This window comes from Amyelois transitella, chromosome 14 (assembly GCF_032362555.1).
Source record: "Amyelois transitella isolate CPQ chromosome 14, ilAmyTran1.1, whole genome shotgun sequence".
NCBI classification, from domain to species: Eukaryota; Metazoa; Arthropoda; class Insecta; order Lepidoptera; family Pyralidae; genus Amyelois; species Amyelois transitella.
Genome location: NC_083517.1, coordinates 8,880,713 through 8,900,504, shown reverse-complemented (window position 1 = coordinate 8,900,504; position 19,792 = coordinate 8,880,713). Strand labels below are relative to the sequence as shown.

The following is a 19,792-nucleotide window of genomic DNA, read 5'->3' as shown; positions in this document are numbered from 1 at the left end:
ATTGACCTGGGTCTTGGATGTTTATCTATAAAAGTATTTATTATAAAATATAGTATCGTTGAGTTAGTATCTCGTAACACAAGTCTCGAACTTACTTCGAGGCTAACTCAATCAGTGTAATTTGTCCCGTATATATTTATATTAATTAATTTATTTTATTTATTAAGGTTGTCTATAACAATGAAAATAAATTAAAATTATACCTACCATTAATAACTTATAGTTTTTGACGTGGTGTTTAATTTAATGTATGATCCGAACGAACCTTCTGATTGACTCTCCATTATTTCGAAAATTCTGGGTGATAACCTAAAATATACTGGTAACATTTTAAAAAGAAAGTGAAGTGAAAGAAATGAATTTACGAGAATAGGTCGCGAGTCGTATAGATTTTTGGTTGATTTCCTTTTCACTTTGCTTTAATATTCTCTGTAAGATCTAATAAACTAAGGTTTATTTGTGTTCTTGATTATAGTTTGATTCAACGGATTCGGTGCCGTAACACCGAAAACAGGATAAGTACAGCTGAAGTGTGAACTGGCATCTTATTGATTTTCTTACCTTGCATATGCTTTCAAGCAACGCGGAGTGGTTTTGTCGTAGTTAAAGTGAAACTCATGGTCTGATTGGAGTATTTCGCTTTTGATACTTTGATCATCACATATAGTGCCATTTTACCTTTTTCGGTATAAACACAGAAGTGAAAATGATGGCCAATGCACTTGACACCGTAAACGCGAATCAACCCACGCAAAATGGTAGTAAGTTGCAGCCGTGCAATAACGAGTCAAAGACCAATCTTATTGTTAACTATTTACCACAAACAATGACCCAGGAAGAGATCCGGTCATTATTTTCGAGCGTCGGCGAAGTAGAAAGTTGCAAGCTAATAAGAGACAAAGTGACAGTCTTCCCCGACCACATTTTGAATGGGCAGAGCCTCGGATATGCATTTGTCAATTACCATAAAGCAGAGGATGCTGAAAAGGCTGTGAATACACTGAATGGTTTAAGATTGCAAAATAAAATTATCAAAGTTTCATATGCCCGCCCTAGTTCGGATGCCATCAAGGGCGCCAACCTTTACGTGTCTGGTCTACCAAAGCACATGACACAGCAGGAGTTAGAGAAGCTTTTCAGTCCATATGGGAGCATCATCAGCTCGCGAATTCTCCATGAAAATGTGAATGTTGGGCATCTGCTGCAGGTGGGAGCAGAAGAGTCTTCTATCCAGGGTCCATCAAGAGGAGTGGCTTTCATTCGTTATGACCAGCGATGTGAAGCAGAAGCAGCAATCCGTGAGTTGAATGGCACCATACCACCTGGAGGCACTGGGCCAATAACAGTTAAATGTGCAAACAACCCCAGCAACCAAAACAAGGCTTTAGCTCCATTAGCTGCATATTTGGCTCCAACAGCTGCCCGACGCTTCGTAGGACCTGCAGGCAAGGCTCTTTTGGCCATCAACAAAGGTCTTCAAAGGTTTTCTCCATTAGCCGATCCCCTGATCCAAGGTAATGCGTTGGGTGGTTCCGGCTGGTGTATCTTTGTATACAACATTGGAGCTGATACCGAGGAGAGTGTGCTGTGGCAGCTTTTTGGCCCGTTTGGTGCCGTCCAAAGTGTTAAAATTATAAGAGATCCCACGACCAATAAGTGCAAAGGCTATGGGTTTGTCACTATGACTAATTATGATGATGCCGTGGTTGCCATCCAATCACTAAACGGTTACTCGCTCAATGGCCAAGTTCTTCAGGTCAGTTTCAAAACAAACAAGAGTAAATCTTAAACTATTAAAATTCTAGTCAATAAATTTAATAGTTAATAGAAAAATGTTGATCATTGCCATTGTCATGGTTTAAAATCTGTGAAAATTGGATCACTGTGTGGGATGGTAATCATGGCACATGCAGACGAAGTACAAACAATAGAATGGCATCACATTTACACTACAATATTAGAAATATAAGTTTAATTTTCAAGACCAGTAAATTTATAATTTTTTTCTATTACCTAACTGAGAGTCTAATGAGAATGATGTTGAAAAGATGAAGGAATCATTTGAGAGTGAACTTTCAGATGTATCATATTAAAACCAAAGTTGCATGGAGAAATATTCAAGTTTTATGTATGAAACTTATTGAACACAATAAGGTAAACTATAGTAGTTTATCATCACAATTAATTTGCAATTTCTTTTTCTCATAAAAATTTTAGAAATTTCGTAATTGTCCCACTAAAAGTGTCTTACTAATAATGACACACTTACCTGATATTAAAAGTTTAACAGAATAGAACTGTTTAAATACATACCTAAGCAATCTTAATTAAGTAACTAGTTTATTCAGCTGATTTTCTGAAAATATGTGAAGTTCAGTAGTCTAATTACAAGACGAATAATCAAAATACAATATAATTTCATGGAGCTTAATATAAGTAGAATCTACTTGTATTTCTGTGTGTTTATATATTTTGTTTTTATTTATTTACTGGTCTACACAAATTCTGCTTTGAATATGCAAGTGAAGGAAATGGTATGATTAATTATAAGCAAAATGATAACTATATTGAAAGACTTACTCACAATCAGGCAATAATGACTTGTCAGTGCAATAAAAAATCTTTTTACTATAAGTAAAAGTATGTTAAAAAATATATTAATTTAATTAAAACCAGTGCAATTGAGACTATCACACAGAATATGCAATAAAAATTGCATTTATGTATTCATGAAATGTAGGTAATTATAGTCTACCAAAGATGTCAAAGTAATATGACTGATTAAATACATGCTCTTTGTTATTTTAAACAAAGGTTATAGAATACTTCCATAGCTTTACTTCATATAATATGTTCTGCAGTATAAGGTTTATATGTAACATTTTATATCAATATTCAAAATATCCAATTTGGAGCTCGACTTCTGCACAAAATCATATTTAAAATCGATTATATTTACTTATAGGACGTAATTAGTAATTTCCTTAGAATATTCGTAATAATCTTAACAATTGGTTAATTGACTACATGAAAATAATCTCAATCTAAATTATGAAGTTAATGGACCATGACATATTTAAATGACTTTTTGCTATTGATCAACATTTTGACAAAATTTTGTAATTGTGAGTGCAGTAAATGTACATAGTGAAAGTCAAGAAAAAAACTATCTTATAAGTGGAGCCAGTTCTGAAATATGTGAAACAGTTGCATTTTCAAAAAAAATGCCTACAAATTGTATAATCACTTCCAATTTTTCCAAAGTTACTTTCACTCATACATATAAATTAATATTTGACTTTCACATAATGATATTGTCTCTCTAATTAATTTGTATAATCGTCGCTATTTATTATTATATTTAAGTAATTTTTCAATTTAATGTAAACATAATTTATTATAATCATAATAGATATAACTTATAGATTTCATTTGATGTTATAATTAATATATTGAACACCTAGTGTAAGTTTGAAATTAGTTGAGTAATTCCTTATCCAGTAATGCATACACCTATTTAAATGATTTGTATCGTCCTATTTATTATTATATAGTACATAGTCCTGTATTACTACATAAATAGTTGAAATATTCATAGATAATCTTTAAAGCATATCATTAACAAAACTTACAGATTTCAGAAATTCTGAATACAGATGGGCTTGTATGATGCATTTTGAATAAGTACTTGTTTAATTCATTTTATATTTAAGGATAAATGTTTGAATTTAAGATTAATTATTTATTTGAAAGTACTTAACTATGCGGAACTAGTCACATATATTTTGCGCAAGCTTAATCTCTTAAGTACCTATATGTTAAGTATTTAAAACTGTGTTCTCTAATTTAAACATAGCATAGTTTTCAGTTTAAATTATGTTTGTGTGGTGTTTGGTTAACTAAGTACCTAGGATTATACCATAAAGCACACAAAACAACAATATTAAATGGTGTGTAACGAAACTAGTCAAAAATGTTAGCTCTGAATAAATACTTTATTGAATGGAATGTGCTTGATCTTTTGGACGTGTTATAGTTAATTTCCCGTAAATATGATCTTCAACTTAGCAGGGATAAGTGAATGATTATGTTTTTCACATTCTTTTTATTATTAAGCTTAGATTGTTGTTGTATAGCCATGATCAGTAATAGTAATATTACTCCTTTTAACTTTCTAGTTGCTATATATTTAATTGTGAACTATTTGATTTTATACCTTATTCCATTGAATTAAGGACTATTTGATGAATTAGGTATCTACAATATTAAGCTTGGATCCAATAAATTAGAAGTAGTTAGTATAATTATAACAATGACTGACATGCTCAACATAACTAAGCTAAATAGCCCCTGCAACCCTTTTGGTTAAAATGTAGGTGTAAAGTAGGTAGTTAAGAAACTAGGTACCTACTTTTTTGCATGAACAATTGAATTTATGATGTAAAGTTTTTGCCGAGTTTGTAATCTCATTAGCAAAAGTATCTAAAGTCGCGTACGAAAGATTTGGCACTTCCAGATAAGTTTGATGTTGTGTCGTCCATTTATAAAATGAATACATGTATTTCATTTCAAGCAATTATCTGTCATTTGGATATTTTAAATGGTCATCCTTGTCATACCTACATTTGGTTTTGGGAAGGCTATATAAAGTGGAGGTTTGACAGATATTTTCATTGGAACGAAGTTTAGCTAATGTATCTCCACCGAAGTGTACGTTTGATGTCATTTACACACCTGTCCCATTTTGTTTCGTTTACATTTTCGGACGAAATTGCGACTCATAGTTTTGGTGAGACCTTTTATAAGAATTTGGATTAAGGATTACATAATTATTCTCTTCGCGCAAATTTCAACTGTTTTTAGATAAACGAAGGTAGTCTTTGTCTGCCCAATAATCGCAATATTGTGAATTTTTTCACGGCCTTTTCATGTTACACCTAAATTATGACTCGCCTTTTCGTCACATTATCGTTATTTTGTGTCGAGAAACCATTTTTGCGTTAGAATAGTTTCAGTTTAATTTACTAACTTTTTCTTTTGTTTAGTGTATACTTATTTATCCATTTAACTTTGGTTTAGTTTCGTTTTTTGTTTTATTTTACATTGGGCAGGTTTGGGTAATGTAAGTTTGGCCTAGGACGTAGATAGAGGTAATTTAAGACAGAGTACAAATTGCCGATCGTGAAAATAAATGTTTGGCTTACTTACATTTAATTTTAATGTCAACGAATGTAATCTGATGTAGGAAATATTGATATAGACATTAAATATTGACATTAGCAATAATATATTTAAATATTCTTTTATTTATATCACAAGTATTACCGTTTCTAGCGAAGATAGTTTTGGAAGGTCCGTTGAAATATTTAAAAAAACCGGTAAGATTTTTCTAATAGAAGAGTCCTTATTATAAAATTGAAAGTACCTAATAGCTACCCAGAAATAACATCAAACACAAACATTTTGAGGTGGCAACGCCTTCGAAAATTAAGCTGAAGCGTCCCTAGGAAACGAAGACTAATTTGTGGACGATAAGTTCTGTTGTCCAGTCACCAGAAGACGTAAACTTATGGTGGCGTAGGCCAAACTATTGTCGGAGTATTCAAAGGCTCATTCATATCAGACTCACTTCAGCACGAGTCTTGGTTGAAATCTCAACACCTTATACTTGAATCTGAGCAAAAGGTTCCATCGTAGTTCTAACTCTGCAATCAGTTTGTCGTGCTATGTTACCACCCAAACCATGGACTGCATGGACTTGATCATAAGTAACTATATTAAGTTTTCATTGGTCTTCTCTTCAGTAATCTGACGTGAATAATACAAGTCAGTAATACTTCACGTATCTACCTAAATACTTAGTTAATTTTTAGGTTGCGCGAAGACGCTGGATGCAGACCGCTTCCAATTGGGGTAAAAAATTGATTAAGTCCTTACAGTGGTCTTCATGCGTCTGGCTGGAATGATGATAAAAAATTAGAATAAGAAAATTTCCTTTAAAAAAAATATGGCTTGGGACATACTTAATAAAATGTAGTTCAACCCAAAGAGGATGTAATCACTAAGGTAACACCTGCCACGGAGGTCTCTGCTCAAGTTGAGATTGTTATAAAAATATGAAACTCAAAAAAATCGCCATTGTATTCCTTTGTTCCAATTTGGCTATCCAAAATCTATTCACCCACGTGGTTAGCGAGGGGTGGACGAAAGCGTGTCACCCCGCCACCCTTCATCTCGAGTTCATTGCACCCATGCATTGTGTTGTTAGCCACGTTCTCCGTTTTTATATTTATTTCAAAGGGGGCCCACGAGATAGATGCTACATAAAATTGATCTCGTTTTGTTTCTCAATGAAATGGAATAAATATTTAGGTGCGGTCGAAGTATTTATCTATTTAAATGGGATGATGCTGTTAATTCATTTAATGATTTTTTTGAGCAAACCGGGTAAACGAAATACTTACTTAGGTATAATTTATAGTAGGTACCTAACCTACTATAAATTTGTTCGAAAACTGTAAACTGCCTACCTATGAGAAGTACTTATTTTTATACAGTTAGCTAGTTTTTACCGCGGCTTCGCTTCCGTGGGTCGATCAAGCTTTCTTTCAATTTCATCATAATCGGTCCAGTAGCTTTGTTTCCCTTCCAAAAGAACCTACGTGCCATATATATAGTCTTCTTCCTCCTAGCTAGCTTTAAGTCTCGGTTGCATACTCACCTCTCTGAAGAGGAGACCGGGATAAGCAATTGACCATAGTATAGTATAACACAGTAACTATCTAGCAGCTGTAATGGTTTCCGGTAGAAGAGAAAAGCATCACAGTTGCCTTTTTCTGTGGGTGTAGTAGAAAGCGAATACAGGAAAATGCACTATGTACTAGTACCTAAAAGTAATTCTAACTAAATATGCTGTGAACTTTAGCATCACAGATTGGTTTTAGGCAGCCGACATTTGTATCGCTGCAGCTGTATAATTAATATACTCCCAGTTTTAAAGGGAAAATCTTCAATAAGTATAGGTATATAACTATGAAAAAGTATTTAAGTAGCTATAACGCCATGGTAAGCTTCCTGTGGGAAAAATCTGAGAATTCGATCGCATAGACTCTCCAAAAAAGCTATGATGATGCCCAGTTATTGTTTGCATGTAGGAACGAAGTCTTAAAAAGGTGGAAATATTTTGAGCAACTGTCAAGTCCAAGTCAAAACAAAACAATGTCAGTATGACAACAATTGTCAGGTGGAATTTGTGTTGTCGATAGACTTGTGAACCATTTGTGAACTCTAATAAAATCCAATTAACATCTAAATAATTAATAAAATCGCCAATAATTATAAAAAAAAACCATTGTATTGTCTGTAACAGCAACTGCATCCAGGTAATTAAACACATTAAATTGGCCTTTCAACTTAGGAAGTCGCAAAAAATGTACAATGAAAACTTTTACAAAATTGTCTTTCTATTATTGCTTTACAGAAATAGAAAATAAAGATGGATTCTTTATCAAAACCAGAGTTGATATCAACAATAACTAAACAAGCTGACCAAATCAAAAGATACGAAGCTAGGCTCCGTGGTAAGTGTTTCGAAACAATTCATATTAATTTACAAACAACCATATGTTTTCGATTTTAGGACGTTACCTACTCAATGTATAATGACAAATTTGTTATTTGCTGCGAAGAATATTTTCGTTTCGAAATTGTGTGAAATTCTTCTTAAATAAGTAATGGTGAAAGTTTGGCACCTGGTTTAAATCAAAATTAAATCTCCATTTTCAGATGTTGTTGCCGCATATAAAGGACTTTCTAAGGAAAAGGAGGCCTTGGAAATCAGTTTGAAAGCTTTGAACAAGACAGATACTCCAAGTGAAGGTGGAGGAGGTTAGTAATCAATCAATTTTATTGCTTCTTGTGTAATTACTGTATGGTGTTTTGTGTACACAATTATGGACCCTGATGTACCTGATGTATGATGACATAACCCGTCGCGTGCTGCAAAAGTAGAGGGGTTATGTCATATTTACAATATTACTAACATTATTAGTAACAAATGTTATGTGCTGTGTGGTTCCCGGCAGTGCCATTTGGTTCCCGACACCAATAGGAAAAGTAAAAGGGCAAGTCTATTCCTTTTCCAATGATGTCGTAAAAGGCGACTAAGGAATAGGCTTCCAAACTTGTGATTCCTCTCTTAGTTGACGGGCTAACAACCTTTCACTATTTGAAAGTCAATTCTATCATAAAGCCAAACAGTTGAATGTGTCCTATCAGATTTTTCAAGACTGTTGGCACTGTCTACACCGCAAGGGATATAGACATGATTTTATGTATGATGTAAACATTGTATTGCAGATGATTCAGTTGCGGCTCTTACAGTGTCCCTTTCCACATTAACTGCAGAAAAGGCGCGAATGGAGGAAGCATTTCAGGCAGACAAAAAAGTTACCAGGGACAAGGTTAGTAGTTAGATAATTTTAATAGGCATTGAGCATGCATGAAGAGTGTTATGAATGTGGATGAAGTGAAAGAGTTAGGCAGGGAAAGTGGCAAAGGGAAAGATGTAGTCCACAGATCCATGTTATTTCATTTACAAGAAATGATAACAATTTGATTTTTATTATGAAGAAGGTGCATTATATAATAATTTGTGGAAAAAATGCTTAAATATATATATCACTTAAAATTAAATGAATAAATATATATGAGATAAATTGATGAAAAAATGAGATAAAAGTAAGTTCCAGAGTTACTTTGTATTTTGTGTTAACTATATTTTATAATAAATACTTATATAGATTTAAACATAACAGAAATAGTTTATTCTCATGATGCCCTGGCTGATATTTGAACCTGGGACCTACTATCACACACAAGGTCACTATGTTGCACCACAGAAACTATCAATTATTAGATTAAGGTTATAACTTCATTCTAATAGTGATGTGTCTAAATTCCAGTATGAAAATATGCTGACTTCCATGAGGGAAGAGACCAAAGCATTAGTTCAACAGCATTTGACAGAAATCAACAGTTGGAAAGCTAAACTGGCATATGAAATACAGGAGAGAGAGAAGGAGAGGGCAGATCACATGGCCATGCTGAAGTAAGAGCATATACAAACATTCATATAACCACATCCCTTACGGGGTAGACAGACCCAAGAGTCTTGAAAAGACTGATAGGCCATGTACAGCTATTTGGCTTTAACATAGAATTGAGATTCAAATAGTGACAGGTTGCTAGCCCATCAACTAAAAAAAGAATCTCAAGTTTATAAGCCTATCCCTTAGTCGCCTTTTACGACATTTCGTGGGAAACAGATGGAGTGGTCATATTCTTTTTCCTATTCGTACCGGGAACCACACGGCACTATATATATATGTAAATAATAAATAAATTAAATATAGTACATAGTCTTCTACAGGCTTCACTTGGGAAAGTGTGCACTGAAATTGCATAATTTAATTCCTCCCACACCATTCCAAGCATTGGACGACGCAGCGTGGGCAGAAATTCCAACTGTACATGGTCGATATTTCCACTCTTCGCGAAATCTTTTATCGTGCACCCGAAACCGCCGAGCTTGCATGAAGAGAGTTATGTATGTGGATGAAGCGAAGGAAGTATGCAGAGATCGTGGCAAGTGGAAAGATGTAGTCTCTACCTACCTCTCCGGGAAAGAGGCGTGATTTTTTGTATGTATGCAAACGGCTGCGATTTGGAATTCCCTCCCCGCATCTTTCTTCCTCGATACATACAACTTGGGGGTTTTCAAGGCAAGAGTGAATAAGCGCTATTTGAGCTTGCGTGCGTCACCTTTGGCCTCACCTTGCTTACCACCAGGTAGATTGAGGTCAAACGCACTCTTATTATTATATAAAAAAAACTAGCTGTGCCCGCGACTTCGTCCGTGTGGAATAGTTATTTTGGGCATCATTGAAGGGCCCTCAAGGAATAATTATTTTCCCCGTTTTTTTCACTTTCCTCGATAAATGGTATATTAAACACAACAAGAATTTTTAATTCGAACCAGTAGTTCCTGAGATTAGCGCGTAAAAAGAAACAAACAAACAAACTCTTCAGCTTTATAATATTAGTATAGATATAAAAGTATACTACTGTACCAAGTACATATACCTAAAATGTGCAAAATATTGGCTTTCATAGACTGAAGTTATTAGCCTCTTTAGAACGTGACCTTTTATTATAGACCCTTTTATTCTTATGTGAGATTGTTGGTAGGATCTTTGACATAATCTTTTGATATGCTTCACCTATCAATTTTACTTTACAGGGAATTACACATTAAACTAAACACAGAAAGGAAAACGAAGGAGAAATTGGAGGACAGAATGGTCAATGATTCTGAATCACAAGGTAAACGTTCTTAATACATACATATGGTCACGTCTATATCCCTTGCGGGGTAGACAGAGCCAACAGTCTCGAATAGACTGAATGGCCATGTTCAGCTATTTGGCTTAATGATAGAATTGAGATTCAAATAGTGACAGGTTGCTAGCCCATCGCCTAAAAAAGAATACCAAGTTTATAAGCCTATCCCTTAATCGCCTTTTACGACATCCATGGGAAGGAGATGGAGTGGTCCTATTCTTTTTTGTATTGTTGCCGGGAACCACACAGCACTGTTCTTCATAGTTTGAAATATCTATTTTATAATTTTTGTGTACTTTGATAAGATTTCTTCATGGCAACATTCATTCGTTTTGGAACTTGATCAGATTATTATTTGTCTGCCTGTGGCATAGATGTTGTGTTCGTGAATCTTAGGACACCTAAGGGTTCTAGGTTCAATTTTTCCGATTATGCTGAGGTCTTAGCAATTTTTAACTGTCAGGCCTTAATGTAACTCACGACTGTAATGATATAAGAACTATAACCTATTTGGTGTAATTCCGATCTGAACCCCAAAATCTGATAGCCTAGTGGATTCATTTTATTTTAATTATTTTTTATTCCATTCTGATTCCCCGTTCAGTGGGGGACGGATGATCAGAACTGAATAGAAAATATTTCTGAGTGGATCAGTTGGGATAATAATTATAAATAAATAAATATATACGAGACAAATTACACAGATTGAGTTAGCCTGAAAGTTCGAGACTTGTGTTACGAGATACTAATACAACGATACTATATTTTATAATAAATACTTATATAGATAAACATCCAAGACGTAGGCCAATCAGAGAGTTCGTTTCTCAACATGCCCTGGTCGGGATTCGAACCCGGGACCACCGTTTTCACAGACAAGCGTACTACCGCTGCGCCACAGAGGCCGTTAGTATTATAATGAATAGTTGTTAGTATTATAATTGGGAGATCAGACCGACATAACTCACCTTTTGTTAACCATTCGGATACGGTACACATTCGAACACAGACACTTTTAAATATATATTACACATTTTTTGTGCCGTGTGGTTTCCGGCACCAATACATAAAAGAATAGGACCACTCCGTCTCTTTCCCATGGATGTCGTAAAAGGCGACTAAGGGATAGGCTTACAAACTTGGGATTCTTTTTTAAGCGTTGGGTTAGCAATTGTGCTATTTGAATCTCAATTCTATCATTAAGCCAAATAGCTGAACGTGGCCATTCAGTCTTTTCAAGTCTGTTGGCTCTGTCTACCCCGCAAGGGATATAGACGTGACCATATGTATGTATGTATATATTACACATCTTTCAGCCTCGCAAGCGGAGCTTGAAAAACGCGTGAGAGACTTAAGTAGTTCTCTAGAAGCGGCACAAAGGCGTTTGCAGCGCGCCGAAGCGAGAACAATAGAGACTCCTGCGCAACTCGTCAGGTTACAACAAAAATTGGCCTTGTTGGAGCAGTCTCACTCTATTGCTATTAGAGAGGTAGGCTTTATATAGGTATGCTATTTAGACTGAGCCAATAGTATTGCAAAGAACGAAAACTGAGGCCAAGTTCAGCTGCATGGCTTAATGATGGAATTGAGATTCAATGAGCTTCCCATTGCCTGCAGCCTTTCCCTCAGCGGCCTTTTACGGCATCCATAGGCAAGACATAAGGCACATATAAAATACTTCAGTTAAATTTCCAAACATCGTAGATTTCGATAAAATTATGCATACGGGTGACTTTTTAACATATATTGTTTGGTATATGTGTTGTGTGGTTCCCAGTAACAATAGAAAAAAGAATAGGATCACTCCATCTCCAATACAAAAAAGAATAGGACCACTCCATCTCTTTCCCATGGATGTCGTAAAAGGTGACTAAGGGATAGGCTTACAACCTTGGGATTCTTTTTTAGGCGATGGGCTAGCAATCTGTCAGTATTTGAATCTCAATTCTATAATGAAGCCAAACAGCTGAACGTGGCCTTTCATTCTTTTGATGAATGTTGGCTCTGTCTACCTCGCAGAGGATGTAAACGTGATTATATGTAATGTCATGTTTATTTTTGTATATTACAGGAACAAATAAAAGCGAAACGCGCCGAGGAATCGGCTCGTAAAATCTGCGCTCGCCAAGAAGAACGGGTGGCTTTGTTAGAAGGCAAGTTAGCTGAACTGTCAGAGACCGTTGGACAATATGACCTGAGACGGAGACATGATCAACAACTCATACAACAATTGAGGGATTCGCTAAATGGCAGGATTATTGACAAAATGGCGGCCGGTGGATCTGACTATGGCAAGTTTTATACATAATATGTACACACATATGGTCACGTCTATATCCCTTGCGGGGTAGACAGAGTCAACAGTCTTGAAAAGACTGAATGGCCACATTAAGCTATTTGGCTTAATGATAGAAATGAGATTCAAATAGTGACGGGTTGCTAGCCCATCGCCTAGAAAAGAATCCCAAGTTTGTAAGCCTATCCCTTAGTCGCCTTTTACGACATCCATGGAAAAGAGATGGAGTAGTCCTATAATTTTTTGGATTGGTGCCGGGGACCACACGGCTCATATAATTAACTTTATTATTGCTAGGTAGGTACGATAAAGTTAAATATTTGGTCGTGCCGCATAGGTATAAAGTCGCATTTTTTTCAAACATACATACATGACGGCGGCCTCAGTGGCGCAGCGGTAGTGCGCTTATCTGTGACACCGGAGGTCCCGGGTTCGAATCCCGGCCAGGGCATGATGAGAAACGAACTTTCTCTGATTGGCCTGGGTCTTGGATGTTTATCTATATAAGTATTTATTATAAAATATAGTATCGTTGAGTTAGTATATCGTAACACAAGTCTCGAACTTACTTCGAGGCTAACTCAATCTGTGTAATTTGTCCCGTATATATTTATTTATTTATTTTATTTATTATTTATACATAAAATCACGCCTCTTTCCCGAAGGGGTAGGCAGAGACTACCTCTTTCCACGCCACTGCCACGACTCTGCATACTTCCTTCGCTTCATCCACATTCATAACTCTTCATGCAAGTTGGACAGTTTCGGGTACTTTTGACCTGACCCTTTACCAGGACGTCCTTAATTTGATCAAGATACGTCATTTTTTTTATCAGACTATTTATTTAGATTTTTACATGCGAGAATATGTGATTCTTGTTTAGTTGTTAATAAGTAACTCTTTGTTGATGATAACTGTATATTCTCCGAAGAAAATAAAATAAAAATACAGCTGTACATGGCATTTCAATCTTGTCAAGACTGTTGGCTCTGTATACCCCGCTAGTAATATAGACGTGACTGTATGTACGTATATTCGCATCACAACATCTGACAAGTGCATTTTGAAACTTACATATTTCTTTACAATTTCAGTCGCAGAATCAAAAGTAAGCGAAACGGACACAGAGAAGCTGGCGGATAGCGAGTACCTGCAAACGTTAATAGACAAAATACACCTTCTGAAGAAAGAATTGATAGTTGAAAACGACAAGATTGGCAAACCCATAGATATAACAACAGTTTTCACTATAGAAGGCTACGAAAATGTACATACGAAATGCAAAGAAGATTTGGAGAAAGTCAAATCTGAATTTGAAATGTATAAAGCGCAGAATGAAAAGTGTGATGTGGTTGATAATAGTGAGTTTGAGGATCAAAAGACTGAGATAGCTGTATTGAAGGAAAAGATTGATACGTATAAAATGTTATTGGACGAAGAGAAGCAGGATAAAGCGGATACTTTGAAGCTGTATGAAGAGGTAAGTCTTTGTGGAGTTTTATACTTATCTGAAAAAAAAATGTGACCGTGACCTAGGAACGTATAATAACATAGGTACATACATATAATCACGTCAATATCCCTTGCGGGGTAGACAATAGTCTTGAAAAGACAGAAAGCCCACATTCAGTTGTTCGGCTTAAGGTGGAATTGAGATTTAAATAGAAGCTGGTTGCTGGCACATCGACAAAAAGAAGAATTCCAAGTTTATAAGCCTACAGGTATTGTGGAAGGATGTTGTTTTTATGTATGTTTTTTTTTGTCTGTATAAAATTTTACATACATACATACATATGGTCACGTCCATATCTCTTGCGGGGTAGACAGAGCCAACAGTCTTGAAAAGACTGAATGGCCACGTTCAGCTATTTGGCTTAATGATAGAAATGAGATTCAAATAGTGACAGGTTGCTGGCCCATCGACTAAGAATAAGAAGAATCCCAAGTTTGTAAAATAGTCATTAAGAGTTATCAATATTCTGATTCTAGAAGATGAGAAACGAACAAGACTATCACAAAGAAGTAGTATCAGATCTAAAGACTCGCGTGCAAAGTCTCGAGAAGCAAGTCCAGACTCAACGTGATCGTTATACGGCTTTACTGGAAGAGACTGACAATTATATACGAGCGAGAAACGACAGGTCTAGAAAAGTGAGCGTCGAAGACGGACATTGGAAAGAGGGGGTGTTGAATGTAAGTATGAGAATATTACTAAAGGCTGACTTAGCACTAAGTTAGAGTATGCGATGTGCCTTAAAGACTAAATTAGGCCGCCTTTTGTACTTTTATAAGACGTATCGATAAGGTAGTTCAAATTTAACGTGATCGTTACACGGCTTTACTGGAAGAGACTGACAATTATATACGAGCGAGAAACGACAGGTCTAGAAAAGTGAGCGTCGAAGACGGACATTGGAAAGAGGGGGTGTTGAATGTAAGTATGAGAATATTACAAAAGGCTGACTTAGCACTAAGTTAGAGTATGCGATGTGCCTTAAAGGCTTAATTAGGCCGCCTTTTGTACTTTTGTAAGATGTATCGATAAGGTAGTTAAAATTCAACGTGATCGCTATACGGCTTTATTAGAAGAGACTGATAATTATATACGAGCGAGAAACGACAGGTCAATAAAAGTGAGCGTCGAAGACGGACATTGGAAAGAGGTGGTGTTGAATGTAAGTATGAGAATATTACTAAAGGCTGACTTAGCACTAAGTTAGTGTATGCGATGTGCCTTAAAGGCTTTATTAGGCTGCCTTTTTTACTTTTATAAGATGCATCGATAAGGTAGTTCAAATTCAACGTGATCGTTACACGGCTGTACTGGAAGAGACTGACAATTATATACGAGCGAGAAACGACAGGTCAAGAAAAGTGAGCGTCGAAGATGGACATTGGAAAGAGGGGGTGTTGAATGTAAGTATGAGAATATTACAAAAGGCTGACTTAGCACTGAGTTAGAGTATGCGATGTGCCTTAAAGGCTTAATTAGGCTGCCTTTTTTACTTTTATAAGGACTTTGGGACGTGAAAGTATCGATAAGGTAGTTCAAATTCAACGTGATCGCTATACGGCTTCATTAGAAGAGACTGATAATTGTGCCGTGTGGTTCCCGGCACCAATACAAAAAGAATAGGACCACTCCATCTCTTTCCCATGGATGTCGTAAAGGCGACTAAGGGATAGGCTTACAAACTTGGGATTCTTTTTTAAGGCGATTGGCTAGCAACCTGTCACTATTTGAATCTCAATTCTATCATTAAGCCAAATAGCTGAACGTGGCCATTCAGTCTTTTCAAGACTGTTGGCTCTGTCTACCCCGCAAGGGATATAGACGTGACATGTATGTATGTATGATAATTATATACGAACAAGAAATGATCGGTCATTGGAAAGAGAGGATGTTTAATGTAAGTTTGAGCCTTTAAGGTAAAAACCTGGAAATAAGCTGTTAGGCTGCCTTATGTGCTTTTTTAAATCTCTTGGTTTATTAGAGTCTGTTTTGTACTTTTTTTGTGCCTTACGGCGTAAAAAGTCTTGAGAAGGAAGTCCGGAATCAGACAGACCGTAACTAACCCCACACACGGTGTTAAATAATATAATTTTCAATTTTTTTATAGGATGTGACGGCTCCACCGCATATGTTACACTATGCGCACGAGTTGGCCAGAAAGGATTTAGATATATCTCAGTTGAGGAAGGAGAAGCATTTACTTGAAGGGCAGTTCAGGTAATAATTTGCTTAATTTCTTGAAAAGTGCCTTGTGGTTCCCGGCACCATTGGAAAAAAAGAATAGGACCACTCCATCTCTTTCCCACGGATGTGGTAAAAGGCAACTAAGCGATAGGCTTATAAACTTGGGATTCTCCTTTTAGGCGATGGGCTAGCAACCTGTCACTATTTGAATCTCAATTCTATCACTAAACCAAACAGTTGAGCGTGGCCTATCAGTCTTTTCAAGACTGGTGGCTCTGTCTACCACGCTAGGGATATAGACGTGATCATAATTATGTATGTGTTTGTATGTATACGTATTTCTTGAAAACATCTTCATACATACATACATACATATGGTCACGACTATATCCCTTGCGGGGTAGACAGAGCCAACAGTCCCGAAAAGACTGAATGGCCACGTTCAGCTATTTGACTTAAAGATAGAATTGAGATTCAAATAGTACATCTTCAATAGATGCAAAATAATATTTTATTGTATATTTAAATTAGCGCGATTTCGTCTGTGTAGATCCAAACTGCGTTTTTGCTTTTAAGAAGTCTTTCTTTCTCCTATTTTCACCGGTTACATCACCTTTTCAGAGTGTCCCTACGACTGTGATACCGGATTGGGTGAGTCAGGTTTTTATATGAAGGGACTGCCGTCTGACCGCAACCTTTGCAGGAGAATCTAACCCATATTGAGTCATGGTCAAGGCCGCACTAGATGAATGTGCCTATTCCCTTAGTCGCCTTTTATATGATCCCTGGGAAAGAGTGGTCATGTTCTGAACAAATCCCAACGCCATTCTATGCCTATGGGTACCTTATCCCAAGCTAAATCACAAAAACGGAACCCCTTTTTTGGTAGTCATTCGTATACAACAGCCATTTCGGTCATGACGGTTTCTTGACTGTTTCACAGTGGATTCCGGGTTCGAATTCCGGCTAGGGCATAATGAGAAACGAACCTTCTTTGATTGGTCTGGGTCTTGGATGTTTATCTTTATAGCTATTTATTATAAAATCTGCATAGGAGGCCCCGGGTTCGAATCCCGGTCAAGGCATAATGAGAACCGTACTTTCTCTGATTTACCTGGGTCTTGGATGTTTATCCATATAAGTAAGTATTTATTATAAAATCTGACACAGGAGGTCCCGGGTTCGAATCCCTGCCAAGGCATGATGAAAAGCGTACTTTCTCTAATAGGCCTGGGTCTTGGATATTTATCTATATAAATATATATATTATAAAATACAGCATCGTTGAGTAAGTATCTCGTAACTCAAGTCTCGGAATATTTTAACGAATTTTTTTTTCACAGAGACTGCCAGCGCGAATCTACCATCGAGAAAGAGCGGTTCAAAGAAGTGATTCGCACTCTGAAAGAAGAAATTGACAGATTGAGAAGAATTCAATCCCGTGAAGGCGCTAATCTGGAATACCTGAAGAACGTAGTGATGGCGTATCTAATGTCTACGGATTACGCTGGCAGAAAACATATGTTGAACGCTATAGCCGCTGTGCTACATTTTACTACCAACGAGAAGAATCAAGTTTTGGCTATTTTGTGAAACGATTAGCGTGATAACTTTATATTTATGGCGGCCTCTGTGGCGCAGCGGTAGTGCGCTTGTGATACCGGAGGTCCCGGTTTCGAATTCCGGTCAGGCCATGATGAGAAATGAACTTTCTCCGATTGGGCTGGGTCTCTGATCTTTATATAATATATATATATATATATTTATTATAAAATATGAGGACCTGATTTTAACAAATACAAAACAGTTAAGGATACAATCAAAATTATGAATACAGTATATTTTACTTACTAACAAGTGGATTTTAAATTATATGTTTTTCGTTAAGCGAGTGTTAATATTACATTTATACTTAGTATCGTTGAGTTAGTATCTCCTTATAAAAGTCCCGAACTTACTTAGAGGCTAACTTAATCTGTGTAATCTGTCCTGCATATATTTATTTATTTTTTAAAGATTTTACGCCGCCGCATGTATAGTTTTAGCAAGTTCGTTAAATCACCATTTTGAACAAGATAAAACTTGTGAAGACTTAGTTTTTGCATGCGTTTCGTTTACCGTATGCATTGATTAGTTCTTGCTAATTCTTACATGACTTTTATTTTAAAGAAAAAAAAACAAAGTGTCTTCTTGGATAGCGTACTGTAGGTGTGATGTTAAAGTTGTTTTTTTATTGTCTTATAAAATAGTTACACTCAAGCCTTGTACCTATACAAGGCATAAAGAACGAAAAGACGCGGGAGCGTCAACCTTAAATCGCCGCAACAGACAAACATTCATAGACAGTACATGAAATAGCACATAGCAATGTTGCCACTATAATTTTAGGAATCCTAACAGCGGCCTTTTCGATACAGGTGCACAATTGCACATGTCTAGGTAAAAAATTGCATCTAGGAATAAACATTTATATTATATAGTACTTTAGCTCCATAGGTCATTATTTAACCTATACAAGGTGTATTGAAGGAAATGGTTAGTGTACAGATTGAATGAATAATAAAGGAAAGTCTTAGATGACCTATCTTGATCAAATCAGGGACGTCCTGGGCAAAGGTCAGGTCAAGAGTACAAGAGTTTGAAGCAAAAGCAAAATAGGTATGTCGCTTTGTCAATTCCTAGGGCTGAAAGTCTTGAATTATTATGGATTATTGTATGTTAAGTAAGACTTATTTTATGCAAATATATTTTGACTCTTGGATACCAGTGCACATAATCCATACATATAATAAATAAGGTATAAAAACACACATTCCTCTATAATTATTTATTTTTGTAGTTTTTTTTTGTTTTGTTATTATTATTTACATTATTAGAAATTCCAACAATTATTCTTGTCTGGAAATGGTAGTATATCATTATGCATTAGAGTGAACTACGAAATAAAACTTATTTACACAGCAAATAAATGGGTTTTAATTAGAAAGAATAATCATCTTGATAAAAAATCAGGAACGTTCTGACAAAAGGTCAGGTCAAATGTACCCGAAATCGACGAGCTTGCATGAAAAGAGTTATGAATGTGATAAAAATATTATTTAAGAAGTATGCAAGGATCGTGGACTCTGCCTACCTACCCCTCCAGGAAAGAGGCGTAATTTTATGTATGTATGTGTGTATCATCTTTCCTGGCGTCTTTATCTCTTACAGAGAAGCCTGGAGTGCGCCTGTAATCATGATCCTCGATTTTCAGTCAGTCAGGTTTTTATACGAACATTTAGTTTGACCTCCGCAACCTTTGTACGATTTTTTACGATTTGGTAACGAAAACATAACCTCCCTCGATCGCACGGACTTTTTGCTATTCGTCATATGGGCTTGAGCTTAAAAATCTATT

The 19,792-nt window shown here is 36.0% G+C and overlaps 2 protein-coding genes across 3 annotated transcripts; both read left to right on the top strand.

The window, feature by feature from the left end:
- The first annotated feature begins 354 nt into the window (after positions 1-354).
- LOC106132431 (ELAV-like protein 1) lies at positions 355-5,275 on the top strand. The gene has a single exon (XM_013331843.2). It carries the CDS (start codon positions 707-709, stop codon positions 1,787-1,789), a length of 1,083 nt encoding a protein of 360 aa, XP_013187297.2. The 5' UTR covers positions 355-706; the 3' UTR covers positions 1,790-5,275.
- Positions 5,276-7,236: 1,961 nt separating this feature from the next.
- Positions 7,237-18,602, top strand: LOC106132436 (GRIP and coiled-coil domain-containing protein 1). 2 transcript variants are annotated; one of them, XM_060947644.1, is made up of 12 exons: positions 7,237-7,382; positions 7,481-7,580; positions 7,786-7,887; positions 8,359-8,462; positions 8,964-9,109; positions 10,301-10,383; positions 11,718-11,890; positions 12,473-12,692; positions 13,793-14,178; positions 14,688-14,891; positions 16,319-16,428; positions 17,739-18,602. In XM_060947644.1, exons 2-12 carry the CDS (start codon positions 7,496-7,498, stop codon positions 17,986-17,988), a joined length of 1,863 nt encoding a protein of 620 aa, XP_060803627.1. In that variant the 5' UTR covers positions 7,237-7,382; positions 7,481-7,495; the 3' UTR covers positions 17,989-18,602. The 2 variants fall into 2 exon arrangements, with proteins under 2 accessions (XP_060803627.1, XP_060803626.1); XM_060947643.1 differs by lacking the exons at positions 16,319-16,428; positions 17,739-18,602 and having other exon boundaries at positions 14,691-15,127.
- The last annotated feature ends 1,190 nt before the right edge of the window (positions 18,603-19,792 follow it).